The sequence below is a fragment of the Sporobolomyces salmoneus genome (assembly GCF_050403485.1).
Source record: "Sporobolomyces salmoneus JCM6883 DNA, S_salmoneus_JCM6883_v1_ctg44, whole genome shotgun sequence".
In the NCBI taxonomy this organism is placed as follows: domain Eukaryota; kingdom Fungi; phylum Basidiomycota; class Microbotryomycetes; order Sporidiobolales; family Sporidiobolaceae; genus Sporobolomyces; species Sporobolomyces salmoneus.
In genome coordinates this window covers 50,228-63,696 of record NW_027481119.1, presented here as the reverse complement: position 1 = coordinate 63,696, position 13,469 = coordinate 50,228, and the positions used below count along the sequence as shown (strand labels likewise).

The window sequence follows — 13,469 nt, the reverse complement described above, 5'->3', positions numbered from 1 at the left end:
CCCCTCTTACTGTGTGATTCAACGGACTTAGCAAATAGATCATTTTTGGCAATTCTCGGAACTCGTTTCGGAGGGAGAGAACTCTGAGCGCCGCGGTTCTCATTTTCCCGCATTCTCCACTTCTCACCCTCTTCCGCAAAGCATGACCGCCCTACACGGAGGGATCAGTCAAGGAGATCTCGATGTCCTTTCGTTATTGACTCGAGACGCCCCTACTGGGAAAGAACTCGGCAACTCTTCAAACCCGGCATCTCTCCACCTTCACCAAAGTAACGGCGCCCCTAAGAGAAAGAAGCAATCGTATGATCGTAGACCACCAGTTGAACCTCTCATGGTTGCCGCTGCTGCTAGTGCAGGTCCCGAGTGAGTTTATTCGAGTTCTTTCTCTGGCGTGATTTCGTCAGCAACATACTCCCATCTCTCTTCTCTTGACTGACGGATGATGATTGATGTGAATGCAGTAATACTCGAAATCATTTCCTTCATTCGTTCTTTCCGAGGAACCTCGCTTATTCGTCATGCGATGGAGAGAGATTACCGATATCATCAGCGACTTCGACTACCGGGACGACGACTGGAGGAGGAGGAGGAGGGTCTCGACCGAAAATGGAATCGAGACAAGCGCCTAGACATATCAGGTTACTCGTAGAGGAGGAAGAGAGGAAACGGAAACAAGTTGCAGATCAACTCAGACAAGAGGAAATCGCAAAGAAGAAGGGAACCCTCACCGCCGAGAAAGTACCGAAGAAGGAAGAGACTGAGGAGGAGAAGGAAGAACCGCAGAAGAGTCAGGTTAAATCGTTGAGGGAACAAGCATTAGCGAAATTGTTACGACAACCTTCGACTCCGCCTCTGTTGGAAAAATCGATCGATTTCCCCATTCCTCCACCTCTTCCTTTCAGCGCTACCGCCCCTTCCGCCGTTGAACCTGAACAATCTTCTCCAGCAACTTCTTCCGTTCCTTCTCTTCCACCAAAAGCGCCTTTACCTCCCTTGCAAGTTCAATGCCGAGTTCGAACCCGAATCCCAACTCCCCACGGCCACGTATTCCTTCACCTCTACACGAACAACCACGACGATAAAGAACATCTCGCGTTCGTCGCCGATCACGCCCAAATGGCTTCTACCTCAGTAACGACGAATGCGGTCGTTTCTGATAGTCCGATCGTGTTGACTCGTTCGGAGAGTTCGAATAGACCGTTACCGTTCATTAGGAGTAGGAGTTTGGATTCGAAATGGCACGGGGAGGAAACGGACGAGGAGAGGATCATTAGAGGTGCTTATGTCGGGAGATTGTCGGCGAGTTCTCAAATCGCCTCGACTGCACTCGGACCACTCGAAGACTACATCTCGACCCCACCTTCCCCTTCGCTATCTTCTGGATCGACTCTACCACCGACTCAGGAGGAGGAGGAAACGACAACGACGATCGATTCACCACTCGTTCGAATTCATTCGGAATGTTTCACGGGAGAAACTATCGGTTCTCAACGTTGCGATTGTGGTGAACAACTCGACGAAGCGTTCAGATTGATCACTTCTGCCGGTCGTGGAGTTGTCGTCTACTTGCGTCAAGAGGGAAGAGGAATCGGATTATTGGAGAAAATGAGAGCGTACAATTTACAAGATTTGGGGCATGATACCGTTACGGCGAATCTGATGTTGGGTCATGGAGCGGATTTGAGAACTTATGGGATCGCGGGAGCGATCTTACGAGATTTAGGAATCGCGGGAGAGGAGAAAGAAGGAAAAGGAGGAGTTAGGTTATTGACGAATAATCCGGACAAGATTACTCAGATCGAGAAAGAGGGAGTTAGGGTAGCCGAGAGGGTGGCAATGGCACCGAGGAGTTGGATCTTGGCCGAACGGGAAGAAGCGAGGAGGAGGAAACATAGGAATTCGCACAGACATCATTTAGGAGGAGGAACTTCGAAACCTAAAGACGGCAAGAAACGACGGCACAGAAGGAAGGAGTCGGGACTCGAAAGTAGCGTCGCTTCGATCCCTTCGACGGTCGATTCTGAAGAAATCCCTTCCGCCGCTTCCTCGGTTCCTCTCTCCGTCGACCCTTCGAGATCTCCTTCCCCTTCTCGAGCTTCCGACGACGATTATTCCTCTTATTCCTCGTCGGACGACTCGGGCTCAGAAGACGAAGACGGTCGATCAGAATCTTCAGCAATGTACAATCTCCGACACTCGGGAGTCGGAATGATCGGTCGATCGACTACGGCCTCACCTGAACTCGACAAGTACTTGAGGACAAAGATCGAACGAATGGGTCACATGTTAGTTGCTCCTCCGGATGCTTCTTCCTCGACTTCGACCTCGACCTCGACTACGAGCAGAAAGAAATCGGCTCATCCTCTCAGCGAAAGTACGACGAGTCTGAGCAATAACGAGGGAGAACGGTAGTCTATCGAGGGTGTAGCGTAATTATCTTCTGGTCTTGTTTCTGTTTTGCATTTTCGATTCTTTTCGAATACTTTACCCCTTAGATCGAAAGAAACTGTTGTACTTTCTCTCTCTTGCATCGAAGTCAAACGATATCTCACTCGCTATACAAGAATGGAGAGCATTACAACAACAAGAGACTAGATTCTGACTCGTTTGAAGACCGCAATCTTATTCAACTCTGTCCATCTCAACTGAATCTCCTCAACGCTCTCGAATACCTTCTCCTCCCACTCCCCTTCCTCCTCTTCTGTCCCCTCGTCATGTGCGACGATTCTCCTCTCTCCCGTTCGTCGATTCACCCGAACCCTTGTTTTCTCCCTAACGAATCTCACTTTCGCCCTCGTCCACCCCGGTTGTAAAAACCCACTCAACGCGATCTGACCCACTCCCTTCGTCGTACCTTCCTCCCAATCCTCACTCCCGTACCTCCTCCTCCTTGTCTCTCTTCCCGTTATCATCGAGGACGAGGAAGGATTAGGATCGAATCGATTCATTTCGATCCATTTCTCTTTCGAGATCGTCGGGATTGGATTAGATAGATTGAGAGGAGGGGAAGCTGCTGTCGAGGAGGAGGAGGTGGAGTCAAGGAACGCGATCCAGGTGGTTTCGCCAGAGGGAACGTTCGTATCACCGGTTAGTTTCGTCGCGGTGAGAATTCGGGTTGTAGAGGTGGGAGGAGGCGGAGAAGGGGAGGAATCGGTTGATAAGGGAGTAGGGGGACGAGTATCGGTAGAAGGAAAGGAAGTGTAGGAACAGGAGAGATGGACGAATTCGAGACCGTGAGAACCGTAAGTTCCAACCCTACCCGATGAAAGAGATTGTCAATTCTGAGCTTCGAATCGAGTGAGAGACACGCTAGATTTACCAGGTTCCTTCGAGAGACAATGCAGTGATATCACCTCCTTCCTCGACACAAGTCAAGTCCCCTTCGTCCTGATCGACAAATCGTTTCGCAGGAGCTTTAATCGGGAAAAACACTTCTCCAGCCGTATCGACCGCATCAGCGACCGACGCTTCTTCCGCTCGGTTGGGTGCTTGCTCATTCGTGTCGAAGTTGTGTCGACGAGGAGATTCCGTACGTCGTAGAATTCGATTGGCAGTCGTTTCTTCTTCGAGCCGAAGCACAACGCCCTGATTCAACGAAACCAGTCTATCAGTATCGCTACTTCACACGGGTGACGACAGAGATAAGAGACCCGTTGACTCACGCCTTGTTCTTGATCCCCAGCTCGCAGAATTGTCACCGGTCTCATCGTCGCTTCCGGATCTTCCTCCATTCCGTTCCAGAGGACCGCCATTCCTCCGTTTCGGCCGACTCCTCTTCTCCTCATCGTTTCCTCGGGAACGACGAGAGGAGGGGTTGGGAGCGATGGAGTACCGGTGGAGGAGGAGGGGTCAGAAGGGTTGGCGCGAGAGGTGGTCCGTTTAGCTCGTAGCTTGAAGCCCGTAATGACGGCTTCCTCTTCCTCTTCCGCGCGATCTTGCTGGAGTCCGTTCGAGTACGAGGAGCTGCTCGATGTCGCAAATTTCTCGTCGACGTGATGGTTCTGACCCGCCTTACTCCCGATGATTCGTGCGAGCGGTTCCTCGACGCCTCTCTCCGATACCCATTCCTCGATTCCCCTGAACGCTCCTCTCCCGGTCGTTCTTAGCCTTTTCGATCTGTTCCTCCCCGGCGTTGTCCAGCTCGGATCCCCTGATATCGATTCTTCCGTCTCATCTTCCCCATCTCCATCTCCTTGTTGCAACCCAACAAGTTGAAGCGTAGGCCAAGGTCGTCTCGGTAATCGACCGCTGAAGAGCGCTAATAAAGCTTCTCGAGAAAGTTCCTGAGCGCCTCCAACTCCTCCTTCTCCTCCAATTTGAGTCCCTGTATGAGAGTCATCGCCTCGGGACGAAGGGTGTCGGTCTGAATGGACGACTTGAGTGATCGGTTCGAGGGAGAGTCGAAGTCGATGCGCCGGGGTCTGCGTGGAATCCTGTTCTTCTGCTCGAGTTTGTTCGCCGCCTCTTCCTCCTGCGACTCTTCCACCTGTTCGTCCCAGTCTCGACGGCGCTAGCACCGCCCCATCCTTCTCCGTGATCTCAAACATCCTCGCCCGTTCGAAATCGTACGTCGGATCCAAACAATCAATCGAGATCCCCGCGTCTGGGTGCGTCGGGTTCTCGATCCTCGAGATCTGGTATGCGTCTAGGGTTATTTCGAGCGTCGCACCGTGCGGGAGTAGGTGAGGGGGAGGGGGAGAGGTGATCGAGTAGGAATTCGACGGTATCAACTGCGAGGCTTGAATCGAGTAACGAGGTGCGGAGTGAGGGGAGGAGGGATGTGTGAGAGTGAGGATCGAGACGCGGATGATTCGGGAACTGGAGAGAGTCGTGAGATGGAGGTTAGCTCGAGCTCGGAGCGACGGGAGGAGAGAAAGACGACGCCAGACGAACCTGAAGGGAATTGAGGAAGCGAAATACCCTAGATGGCGAGCGTTCGGTAACAAGAACTTTGCTTGTTGCCACCAGCTACTCGGTGAGTCTGGTGAAATGGTAGTCGAGAGATTCGACGACGGGAACGGGTTTGCCGAAACTAAACTTCGGACACCGTGTTTCTCGACTAGACGCAATACGACCTCCTTCCATACTAGCTCCGAGCGACATACTTCATTCAAGATGGTACAGGTAGTCGGTAGTCTGAGGATCGATTGAGGGTCGAGGAAGAAACGAATGATTCGGATCAAGATTTCGGGAGGTAGTGAGTGTAATCCAATAGCTCGGGTCGTCGTCGGTGTGGGTTGCTGCATAGTGGCGTCTGGCGAGTGAGTGGTAGGATGAAAGGAGAAGAGCACCGCGAGGTGTTTGACGATAGAAAGATCAAATCAGTTTCGGAGATTGGAAATCGGCCGGCAACTCCTCTTTCACAGCTCGCAATCGCTGCCTCTAGCGTATGCTCTCGAGCCGACTATTCATCCGCACCTCACTCCTACACGTCCGCACTCAAGCTTCCGCGCAGTCCCACCTCTTACGATCCCGAATTCCCCACCGAGCAACAATGTCGTCAACGTCCTCTGATTCTTTCTCTGTCAAGCCGTTCGGTGGTGGAGATGCAAAGATCCGTAATGTAGAACCTATGAAGGAAGGCAAAGTACGCCGTCCTTACTCTTCGACAGCCTTTCTCCACGATCGAGCTGACCTCACTCGTACTCGCTCTCCCTAACAGTGGATCGAGTTACAAAAGATTGACTGGACGGACGAAGACGGGAAAGATCGAGTGTGGGAGATGGCAGCACGAAAGACTACTTCGAAAGGAGGAATCGACGCCGTCGCTATCGCAGCTCTGCTTCAACATCCGACGAGACCTACTGCGATTCCTATGTACGTTCACCGCAGGCACATCTGGTCAAGTGAGCAAGAGCTGATGTATCCGTGTCGGTATCGTAGTATTTTGCAATATCGTCCTCCGATCAAGTCGATTTGTGTCGAACTTCCCGCTGGTTTGATCGATGAGAACGAATCACCTGAAACGACCGCGATTCGAGAACTACACGAGGAGACTGGATATGGAGGAAAGGACTTCGAAGGGCGAGTAAAGGTCGTCGAGCTGGGGGGAACTATCGTTTCCGATCCAGGTCAGTTTTCATTTTCGCTCAGATCCGGCTCTCCCCTCACTCAAGGAGACAGTGCTGAGTGTAGTGTTGCTCGCAGGTATGTCAAAAGCAAACATGGTTCTCGCGACTCTTGAAGTCCAACTCAAAGAAGGCGAAGAGGAACCCAAACCTCAACTTGACGAAGGAGAACATATCGAGGTCCGAGTCACGCCGCTCAAAGACTTGTACAAACATTTGGAGGCGTACGAGAAGTTGGGCTACTTGGTAGATGCGAGGCTTCATCATTATGCTGCCGGGATTGAGGTCGCGAAGAGGGTTGGTGCGAAATTCTGAAGTTGCTGAAGCCAGTGTATCTGTTTGAACCTTGTAGCTTTCTCTGCGAATATGAACCGGATCAGTACCATGTGGTGACCGCACGATACGAACGAACTTCTCGCTCATGACTCTGTATTGGCTAGAACAAAGTTCGACGCATCGCAACTCTCGTTCACATCCGGAGCTTGAAACCAACCGAAGAAGACTTGTAGTTTCACACGATTGCTCCAGCAAATTCTAAACTAAGGGAGACTTTAGGGTGTAGGAAATAATATCGAGTAGAAAGAAAGCGAAAAACTAATTGTGCACCGACGAGAGTAGACGAGAGTGAATCCGAAATGAGTTATAGATGAACGAGACATGGTGAAAAAAGAAAAGAAAGCTCTAGATTTGGTTGCGGGAGAAGACTGTATGCGAGGAAAACGAAGGGAGAGAGAACGAGATGCGATAGTCGTCTTTGACTGAGTTCTGAGGGTCCATTTTTCGTTTATCGCTTGGCGTAACGAAGGAGACGGGAAGCGATAACGGTGACGAAACAGTTGAAGACGGCGTAGCAGACGAAGAAACCGACTGTTCGAGAGAGCGAGTCAGCAAACAAGCTCGAATCAGCGGAGGGGAGAGGCTGAACGTACTCGAACGACCACGGTTACTGAAGCTCAATCCGAGAGGACGGTAGAAGTCATCTCCGGTCGAGTAGGTACAGTATTGACAATCTGCCGACGCATCAGGGTTGTTCAAGTATCCACCGATCGCAGAGATGTAAGGAGCAGCCCATTGAGCGCAAGTTTGTCCAGAGGGAGGACTGAAGATACTGAATTCTCGATCCTTGCACTACGATCATTTAGCAGCGAGTCAGTCTACCAGTCTAATGAGGGGAAGAGAGAAGAGTCAACTTACGATAACGGGAAGGTTGTGGAGTTCGTTCGTAACGAGACCCTCGATAATGTAGGTGAAGGGATCGAGTCGGTAGAGCCATGATCGGAAGAACGAGGGCATGACGTTGGGAGGAACCGTGACTCCACAGAAGAGCGAGAAGATAACCTGTATCAAGCGAGATCATCAGCAAGAGTTCAGCGAAGAGGGAATAAAAAGGAGACGAACGAGAAGGAAGGGGTTGGTCATGGCGGCGGAGTAGATGGTAGGAGCGAGAGCGGCGACGGCTTGTCCCAACGTAACGGCAAACATCTCAACGAGCAAGACTACGAGAAGAGGGAGTCAGTCAAAATTGGAGGTTGTGAACGATGGGGTTCAAAAGCTTACTGAAAGCGAAAGCGTATCCAGCTCGGTTACTGTCGGTGTTGAAGCCCATGGGGTAGTAGAGCTACAATCGAAGGACGTTAGCAGTGGTCGAGACTACCACAGAGAGAAGGGAGGCTCACGAGCAAGAAGAAGACGACGGAGCAGAGAATACTGTAAGGAGTCTCGGCTGCGAGTTGCGACAAGGCGAACACGTAGGGCGAGTACATCTTCGACGAGGATTCACGAATGAAGGTCATACGCTGTAAACCGGATACGATGTGAGCTCATAGTTCGAGAATGCGACAGGAAGATTTCGCAACGTACCGACATGATGAACATGGGTTCGACTTGAGAGATGATGATAGCGGGAATAACCTGTTCGTGCGAGACCAAGATCAGCGTCGACCCCATGACCAGATTGAGAGCGGGAGAGGAAGCTCACGGTGATGAAGAAGATGGCGAATACACGGTATTGAAGAGAGACAGCCGAGTTGTCGAGGTTCAAGAACTAGAAGTTCACGCAGAATGAGCCCGGATGAGCGAGAGCGAAAACTCCATTGAGAGAGGAAAGACTCACGGTGAGACCGACGACGAGAGAGATCGAGATGTGGTTGAACAGACGGGTGAAACCATAATCGGGCGAACGGTAGAATGCGTTGAAGGTACGACCACTGACGACACGAAGTTGGTGGAAGAACGAAGTGGCGTCTGCAAAGCAAGAGCGAGAGGGTAAAGTCAGTTTCTTGCACCTCAGTCCGACGATCAAGAACAGAATGAACTCACAGTCACCGTGACCTTTACCCTTCGAGAGAGGGGCGTCGCTACCGGCACGTTTGAGTTCCGCGATCTCCTCCTTGACCTTGGCGAATTGAGGTGAATCGAGCCAGACATCCGCCCAATCGCGTTTACCGACCGCCTTTCCGGAACCAGCTCCGATCGCTTCGAGCATGTACTCGGCAGGGTTCGCGTTAGGAGGGCAGTGAGCACCGTTCTCAGCGAGGTAAGAACGAAGGACGTTAGAGTCTTTTCCGATGTCTCCGAAGTAGACCTGTCGAAGGATGGATTCTCAGCTGCTCGTTCTAATCAAGCGGTGGTGAAGAAAAAGGAGACGTACAGTTCGACCACCAGCCTTGAGGAGCAAGAGACGATCGAAGTTTTCGAACAAGAGGGCGTTGGGTTGATGGATGGTGACGAGAATAGCTTGTCCGGCGGCGGCGAGTTTGCGAAGGAAACGAACGACGTTGTAGGCAGATTGACCGTCTGCGAAACCAGGGCAGATAACAAGTTAGTGGCAGAACGGTAGACGAAGGAGAAAATCTTTCAGTTACCAAGACCAGAAGTGGGCTCATCGAGGAAGAGGAGGATCTGAGGCTTAGCAGCGAGTTCGACTCCGATAGTGACTCGCTTCCTAGCTTCGACGTCGAGACCGAATCCAGGGAAACCAATCATCGCGTCGGCCTTGTCTTCCAATTCGAGCAATTGAATGATCTGCTCGACGTAGGCGTCCTTCTCGGCTTTCGGAACGTGAGCAGGTTGACGAAGGTAGGCCGAGAACCTGAGAGCTTCACGGATAGTAGTGGTAGATTCGTGAGTATCGAGTTGTTCGACCTGTTGCGATTGGAGACTTATCAGCATTCGAAACCGCTGAGAGAGGAACGAGGGACTGAACATACGTAAGCGGTACCTTGTTGGAAATCAGGGGGAAGTTCTTGACCAGACAAGAGACGGAGACCTCCGATTTTACCGATGGTTTTCCTCGAGGCGAGTACATCGAGCAAAGTCGTTTTACCGGCTCCGGAAGATCCCATAAGCGCCGTGAGTTGACCAGGACGAACCTGGAGAGCAGCCAAGAAGAGCAACCGTGTCAGGCTTTGACTAGCCTGAGAGCGAGGGCGAGAGAGTAAACACTTACGTAACCGTAAACGTGATTGAGGAGTTGACGTTCTCCACCAGGAACAGGGACAGTGTAGGTGAGGTCCTCCCAGGTGAAAGGATGCTTGTGAGCGACATCGTCTCCGAGGCTTTGTTCGATTCGACCAGCACGGAAGTCTTCCTTTTCGCGTGCGAGTTTCTCGTTCAAAGCTTTGCGTTCCTTGTTCTCCTTGGCGAACACATTGATCGAAGGAGCGTCGGCACCGTGAGAGAGGTATTCGGCAAGAAGGGCTTGAATCTAAGATCGGGGGAGAAAAAGTTAGGAAAATTGAAGATTCGACGACAGCTCCGAGTCCAGGGGCTCGTCACGCAGGTCCACCGCAGGGGAGAAAGAACAGTAGCTCACAATGTTGAAACCGACGAAGAAGACGATCGTAATACCCCAGTCCCTCCATTGATGAGCGACCTCGTATTGGAAGCTCGAATAGATGTAATCGCGACCACGAACGTATTGTTGACCTGGGATGGAACCGGCGAGGGTACAGACTTGATTCGGTCCGAGACTGGAAGGATATTGAGGGAAATTGCCGCCAAGGTTCGAAGGAAGAATGTAGGATCCGTCGCAGAGAAGATCGATTCGTTTGAACTCGTTCGACATAGCGGATGCGAAGCCGTACTGCAGGGGGTTGAGGTATGACAACCAGAAGAGCCAGCGCTTTTGGGAGAATATCTGTAGGGAAAGGGGAGGCGTCAGACGGCGAAAGAAAAAACGAAAAACGAAAAACTCACGGGAATGAGATATCCAGAGTCTGTTCGAGGTTTGGGGTCAGCACAGGTGTAGAGCATGAGGATGATAGACTCACAGGTGATCATGACAGTGATGATGACGGAGGCAAGACGGGAAGCTTGATCGTAATTTGCGCACTGATCACAAAGCGTTGTCAGTTCCTTCTCAAATGCATAGAGCGTAGTTGGACTTACGAGAGTACCGAGGAGTCGGAAGAATCCGGCGAGCGAGAAGTAGGTCGAGAGGACGATGAGGTAGAAGGAGAAGAAAGCTCCGGCGCTCAAGTAAAATCCACCCATGAAGTAGATGATGACACTGAAGATGAAGATCTGGAAGGCGTTGTTCGGTGCGTCGGCGATAGTTTGAGCGAGAGTGTTGGCGGAAGGGCGATGGAAAGCGAATTGCTTGTGTCTCCAGGTGATTCCTCGACCCATCATTTGAGTGGGCAATTCGTTGAACGCTTGGAACGAGTTGAACAAGAGTGCGATGAAGATAGCCTAAACATGACGATGTGTTAGTTAGAGGATGTTTCGTTTGAAGAAAGAGAGAAGAAAAACGCACTCCTCCACGAGTGAAAGCTCCAGACGCCGTCTCGGGCATTTTGAAGTAGACACCACCGGCTGTGAGGCAAGGAGAGATCGTCAGTGACATACAAGCATGGTAGAGAATCGAAATGAACTCACAAATGAGAGCGACGACGATAGAAGTAGTGTACGAAACGACGAAATCGACTCGATCTTGCGAACGAAGTTGGAATTGACGAATGATGAGAGCCGATAGTTGAGCCGGGAACGAAGCAGTGTAGACCGATTTCTTTCCAACTCCCTTGCGTTTTCCGGTCGCGACGGCGTCTCGGAATTCTTGACGATGAGCTTCGTCCGCTCGGCATTGAGCATTGTAGGCGTCTCGTTCGGCGATCATACGGGCGTGGATTTCAGATTTGCGGAAGGCGTCGGCAAGTTGATCAGGAGTTGAAGGAACGTCGGCTTCGGAACGACCAGGTTGCATTTGTCGCTCGTTGGGATCTGTGCAACCCGTGAGGTAATCGGCGGTGGTTTGACGAGGGAGATCGGCGTATCCGAGGGAACCCTATGAAGCAGAGAGGAGACAAGTCAGCTCGAGGGTCTTTCGAGAAGAAAAGAAGAGAAAGACGTACCATGTAAGCTCGAGCTTCCTTAGCGGGACCAAAGTAGACTTGACGACCTTCGTCGATGACGAGAACCTTGTCGCAGACATCGTAGATACCTTCTCCAGCTTGGTAAAGCGAAGTGAAGATCGCACTTTGAGTAATGTCGGCGAGAATTCGAAGCGATTTCGCGTAGTCGAGAGCGGTCGAGGCGTCCAGTCCACGAGTCGAGTTGTCCCAAGATTGGACAACGGCACGAGTCGCCATCATCTCGGCGATCGAGACTCGTTTTCGTTCTCCTCCCGAAACTCCTCGAACGTAAGCAGATCCAACCTAATCGAGAGAACCAGCGTCAGTTCAAGTAGAGTAGGCGAAGAATGCTGAGGAGACTCACCTTGGTGTTCTTGGTGTGAGGGATACCGAGCATGTTGACGAAAACGTCGAGGATTTCCTTCTGGAAAGTCTTCCTCGAGTGACCGGGGAGAAGGTTTCCGGGAGTCTTGAGACGAAGGGCGAACATGAGAGTTTGAGCGACGGTGAGGGTAGCGTGGTGAACATCGTCTTCTTGGTTGTAAGCGACTTCTCCTCGGTATCGTTTCCTCATCTCTTCCGCCGAGATTCCTCCGTAGTTGACTTCTCCGTTGACAGCGAGGTAACCTCCACGTTGATTCGTGATCGTCTTGAGGAAAGTGGTACATCCAGATCCAGGTCGACCGAGAACGAGACAGAGTTCCCCAGGTTTGAGGCAACCGTCGAACTCTTTGAGGAGATCTCGAGGCGAAGCCTTGAACGGACCGGTTCCAGTGACTTTCCAGAATTTGATGAGGGGCCAGAGAATCGCTTCTTTGACGGCGTCGGGGAAAGTACGAATGAAAATCTACGAGCGATACGGACCGAAAGTTTTCAGTTTCTTGCGAAGCGAGGCGAGGAGCGAGAACGACGACGACTTACCTTCATTCCTCCAGCTCCCTGTACATTCAACTTTTCCCACGATACTCCGACTACCTTGTGATGCATTCCCGCTTCATCCTGTTTCGATTGTTGACCTTGAAGGTACGACAATAAATCGAAATCTTCATCGTCTTCTCCCTCCTTCTCCGCATCCTTTTCTCCATTCTTGTTGCGGTGAGCTGACGAGTGACGAGACAATTGTTGACGAAGTTCCTATTGACAAGAGGTGATTACAAAGCAACCTCTCCATTAGCGCCGATGTTCAATTTCGCCGGCCCATTACTCAACCACACAAAAGGAGGAGAAGAAACCCACCTCGAATTGAGCTTCAGCTCGCTTGACGTTTACGTTTCCTCCATCTTCATCTCCATTCCGTAGGTTATCGTCTCCAGCGAGGGTCGAAGCGGCCGAAGAACCGGCAGGAGGAACTGGTTGGGCTTCCCTCGTTTCTCCAGAGACAGATGCGTGGGTAGGGGGAACACCGGCAGCACCGAACGCAGTAGCTGCAGCAGACGACATCGTCTACGTAGGTAGGTAGGTAGGTGTGTTTTTGTTGAAAGAAGAAAAGAAAGTTGATCCGGGGAAATGCAGTCGCGACAGGAGGAGGAAGGGGTTTCGAAGTGAAGCTGACAAGCCGGCTCGTACGCGAGGTCGAAGTCGAAACGAGTTGGATCGAGTCGAGTCGAGTCGGAAGTGTTGATCGAAACTGACGAGAAAAAAAGAGGCTGACTTGGAGAGAGAAAAGGCGGTCGACTCGACAGCGGAAAACCCAAGCCCAGCAGAAATCGAGTCCGAAGGAGAATCTGATTATGGAAGCAAAAAGGCTCAAGCGGGTGGATGATCCGGACCCGAGATTACCAACCAGGAAATTCGTTCGGCTGGGGAGACTTCGATCGGTCCCGAGGCCCGACACTCCGTCCGCAATCAAAAAACCCTTCTCGTAAGCTTGCACTTCAACGCTTCAACTTCTCCCGGAACTAGTTTCGTCCATTTCGCACTTGTTTGTAGCGTTACAGTCAGCGCCAAGTTGTTTCTATGGCCGATATTTGTCCCTGCGACGGATTACAGTCGACTGAGTACAGTAAGCGACTAGATAGCCCGAGTGGAAATAGCGAAGACAGCTTCCGAA

The 13,469-nt window shown here is 51.5% G+C and overlaps 4 protein-coding genes across 4 annotated transcripts; 2 read left to right on the top strand and 2 right to left on the bottom strand.

Annotated features, from left to right (window-relative positions):
• Positions 1-142: 142 nt before the first annotated feature.
• RIB1 (GTP cyclohydrolase II) lies at positions 143-2,412 on the top strand (the record flags this gene model as incomplete). The annotated part of the gene is made up of 2 exons (XM_076633770.1): positions 143-363; positions 462-2,412. The coding sequence occupies 2 exons, from the start codon at positions 143-145 to the stop codon at positions 2,410-2,412; spliced, it is 2,172 nt and encodes a 723-aa protein (XP_076486235.1).
• Positions 2,413-2,591: 179 nt separating this feature from the next.
• JCM6883_003222 (uncharacterized protein) lies at positions 2,592-5,246 on the bottom strand (the record flags this gene model as incomplete). The annotated part of the gene is made up of 4 exons (XM_076633769.1): positions 2,592-3,255; positions 3,320-3,585; positions 3,663-4,818; positions 4,894-5,246. 4 exons carry the CDS (start codon positions 5,244-5,246, stop codon positions 2,592-2,594), a joined length of 2,439 nt encoding a protein of 812 aa, XP_076486234.1.
• Positions 5,247-5,494: 248 nt separating this feature from the next.
• On the top strand, positions 5,495-6,383 carry JCM6883_003221 (uncharacterized protein; the record flags this gene model as incomplete). Its single annotated transcript, XM_076633768.1, has 4 exons — positions 5,495-5,587; positions 5,663-5,817; positions 5,884-6,071; positions 6,148-6,383. The coding sequence occupies 4 exons, from the start codon at positions 5,495-5,497 to the stop codon at positions 6,381-6,383; spliced, it is 672 nt and encodes a 223-aa protein (XP_076486233.1).
• A 469-nt stretch (positions 6,384-6,852) lies between these two features.
• Positions 6,853-12,859, bottom strand: JCM6883_003220 (uncharacterized protein; the record flags this gene model as incomplete). Its single annotated transcript, XM_076633767.1, has 24 exons — positions 6,853-6,935; positions 6,998-7,196; positions 7,263-7,406; positions 7,467-7,564; positions 7,626-7,686; positions 7,745-7,864; positions 7,929-7,979; positions 8,047-8,112; positions 8,182-8,312; positions 8,388-8,652; positions 8,719-8,864; positions 8,933-9,212; positions 9,278-9,439; positions 9,517-9,774; positions 9,883-10,206; positions 10,266-10,285; positions 10,340-10,400; positions 10,458-10,760; positions 10,825-10,883; positions 10,947-11,352; positions 11,420-11,722; positions 11,784-12,266; positions 12,341-12,553; positions 12,656-12,859. 24 exons carry the CDS (start codon positions 12,857-12,859, stop codon positions 6,853-6,855), a joined length of 4,440 nt encoding a protein of 1,479 aa, XP_076486232.1.
• Between the last annotated feature and the right edge of the window lie 610 nt (positions 12,860-13,469).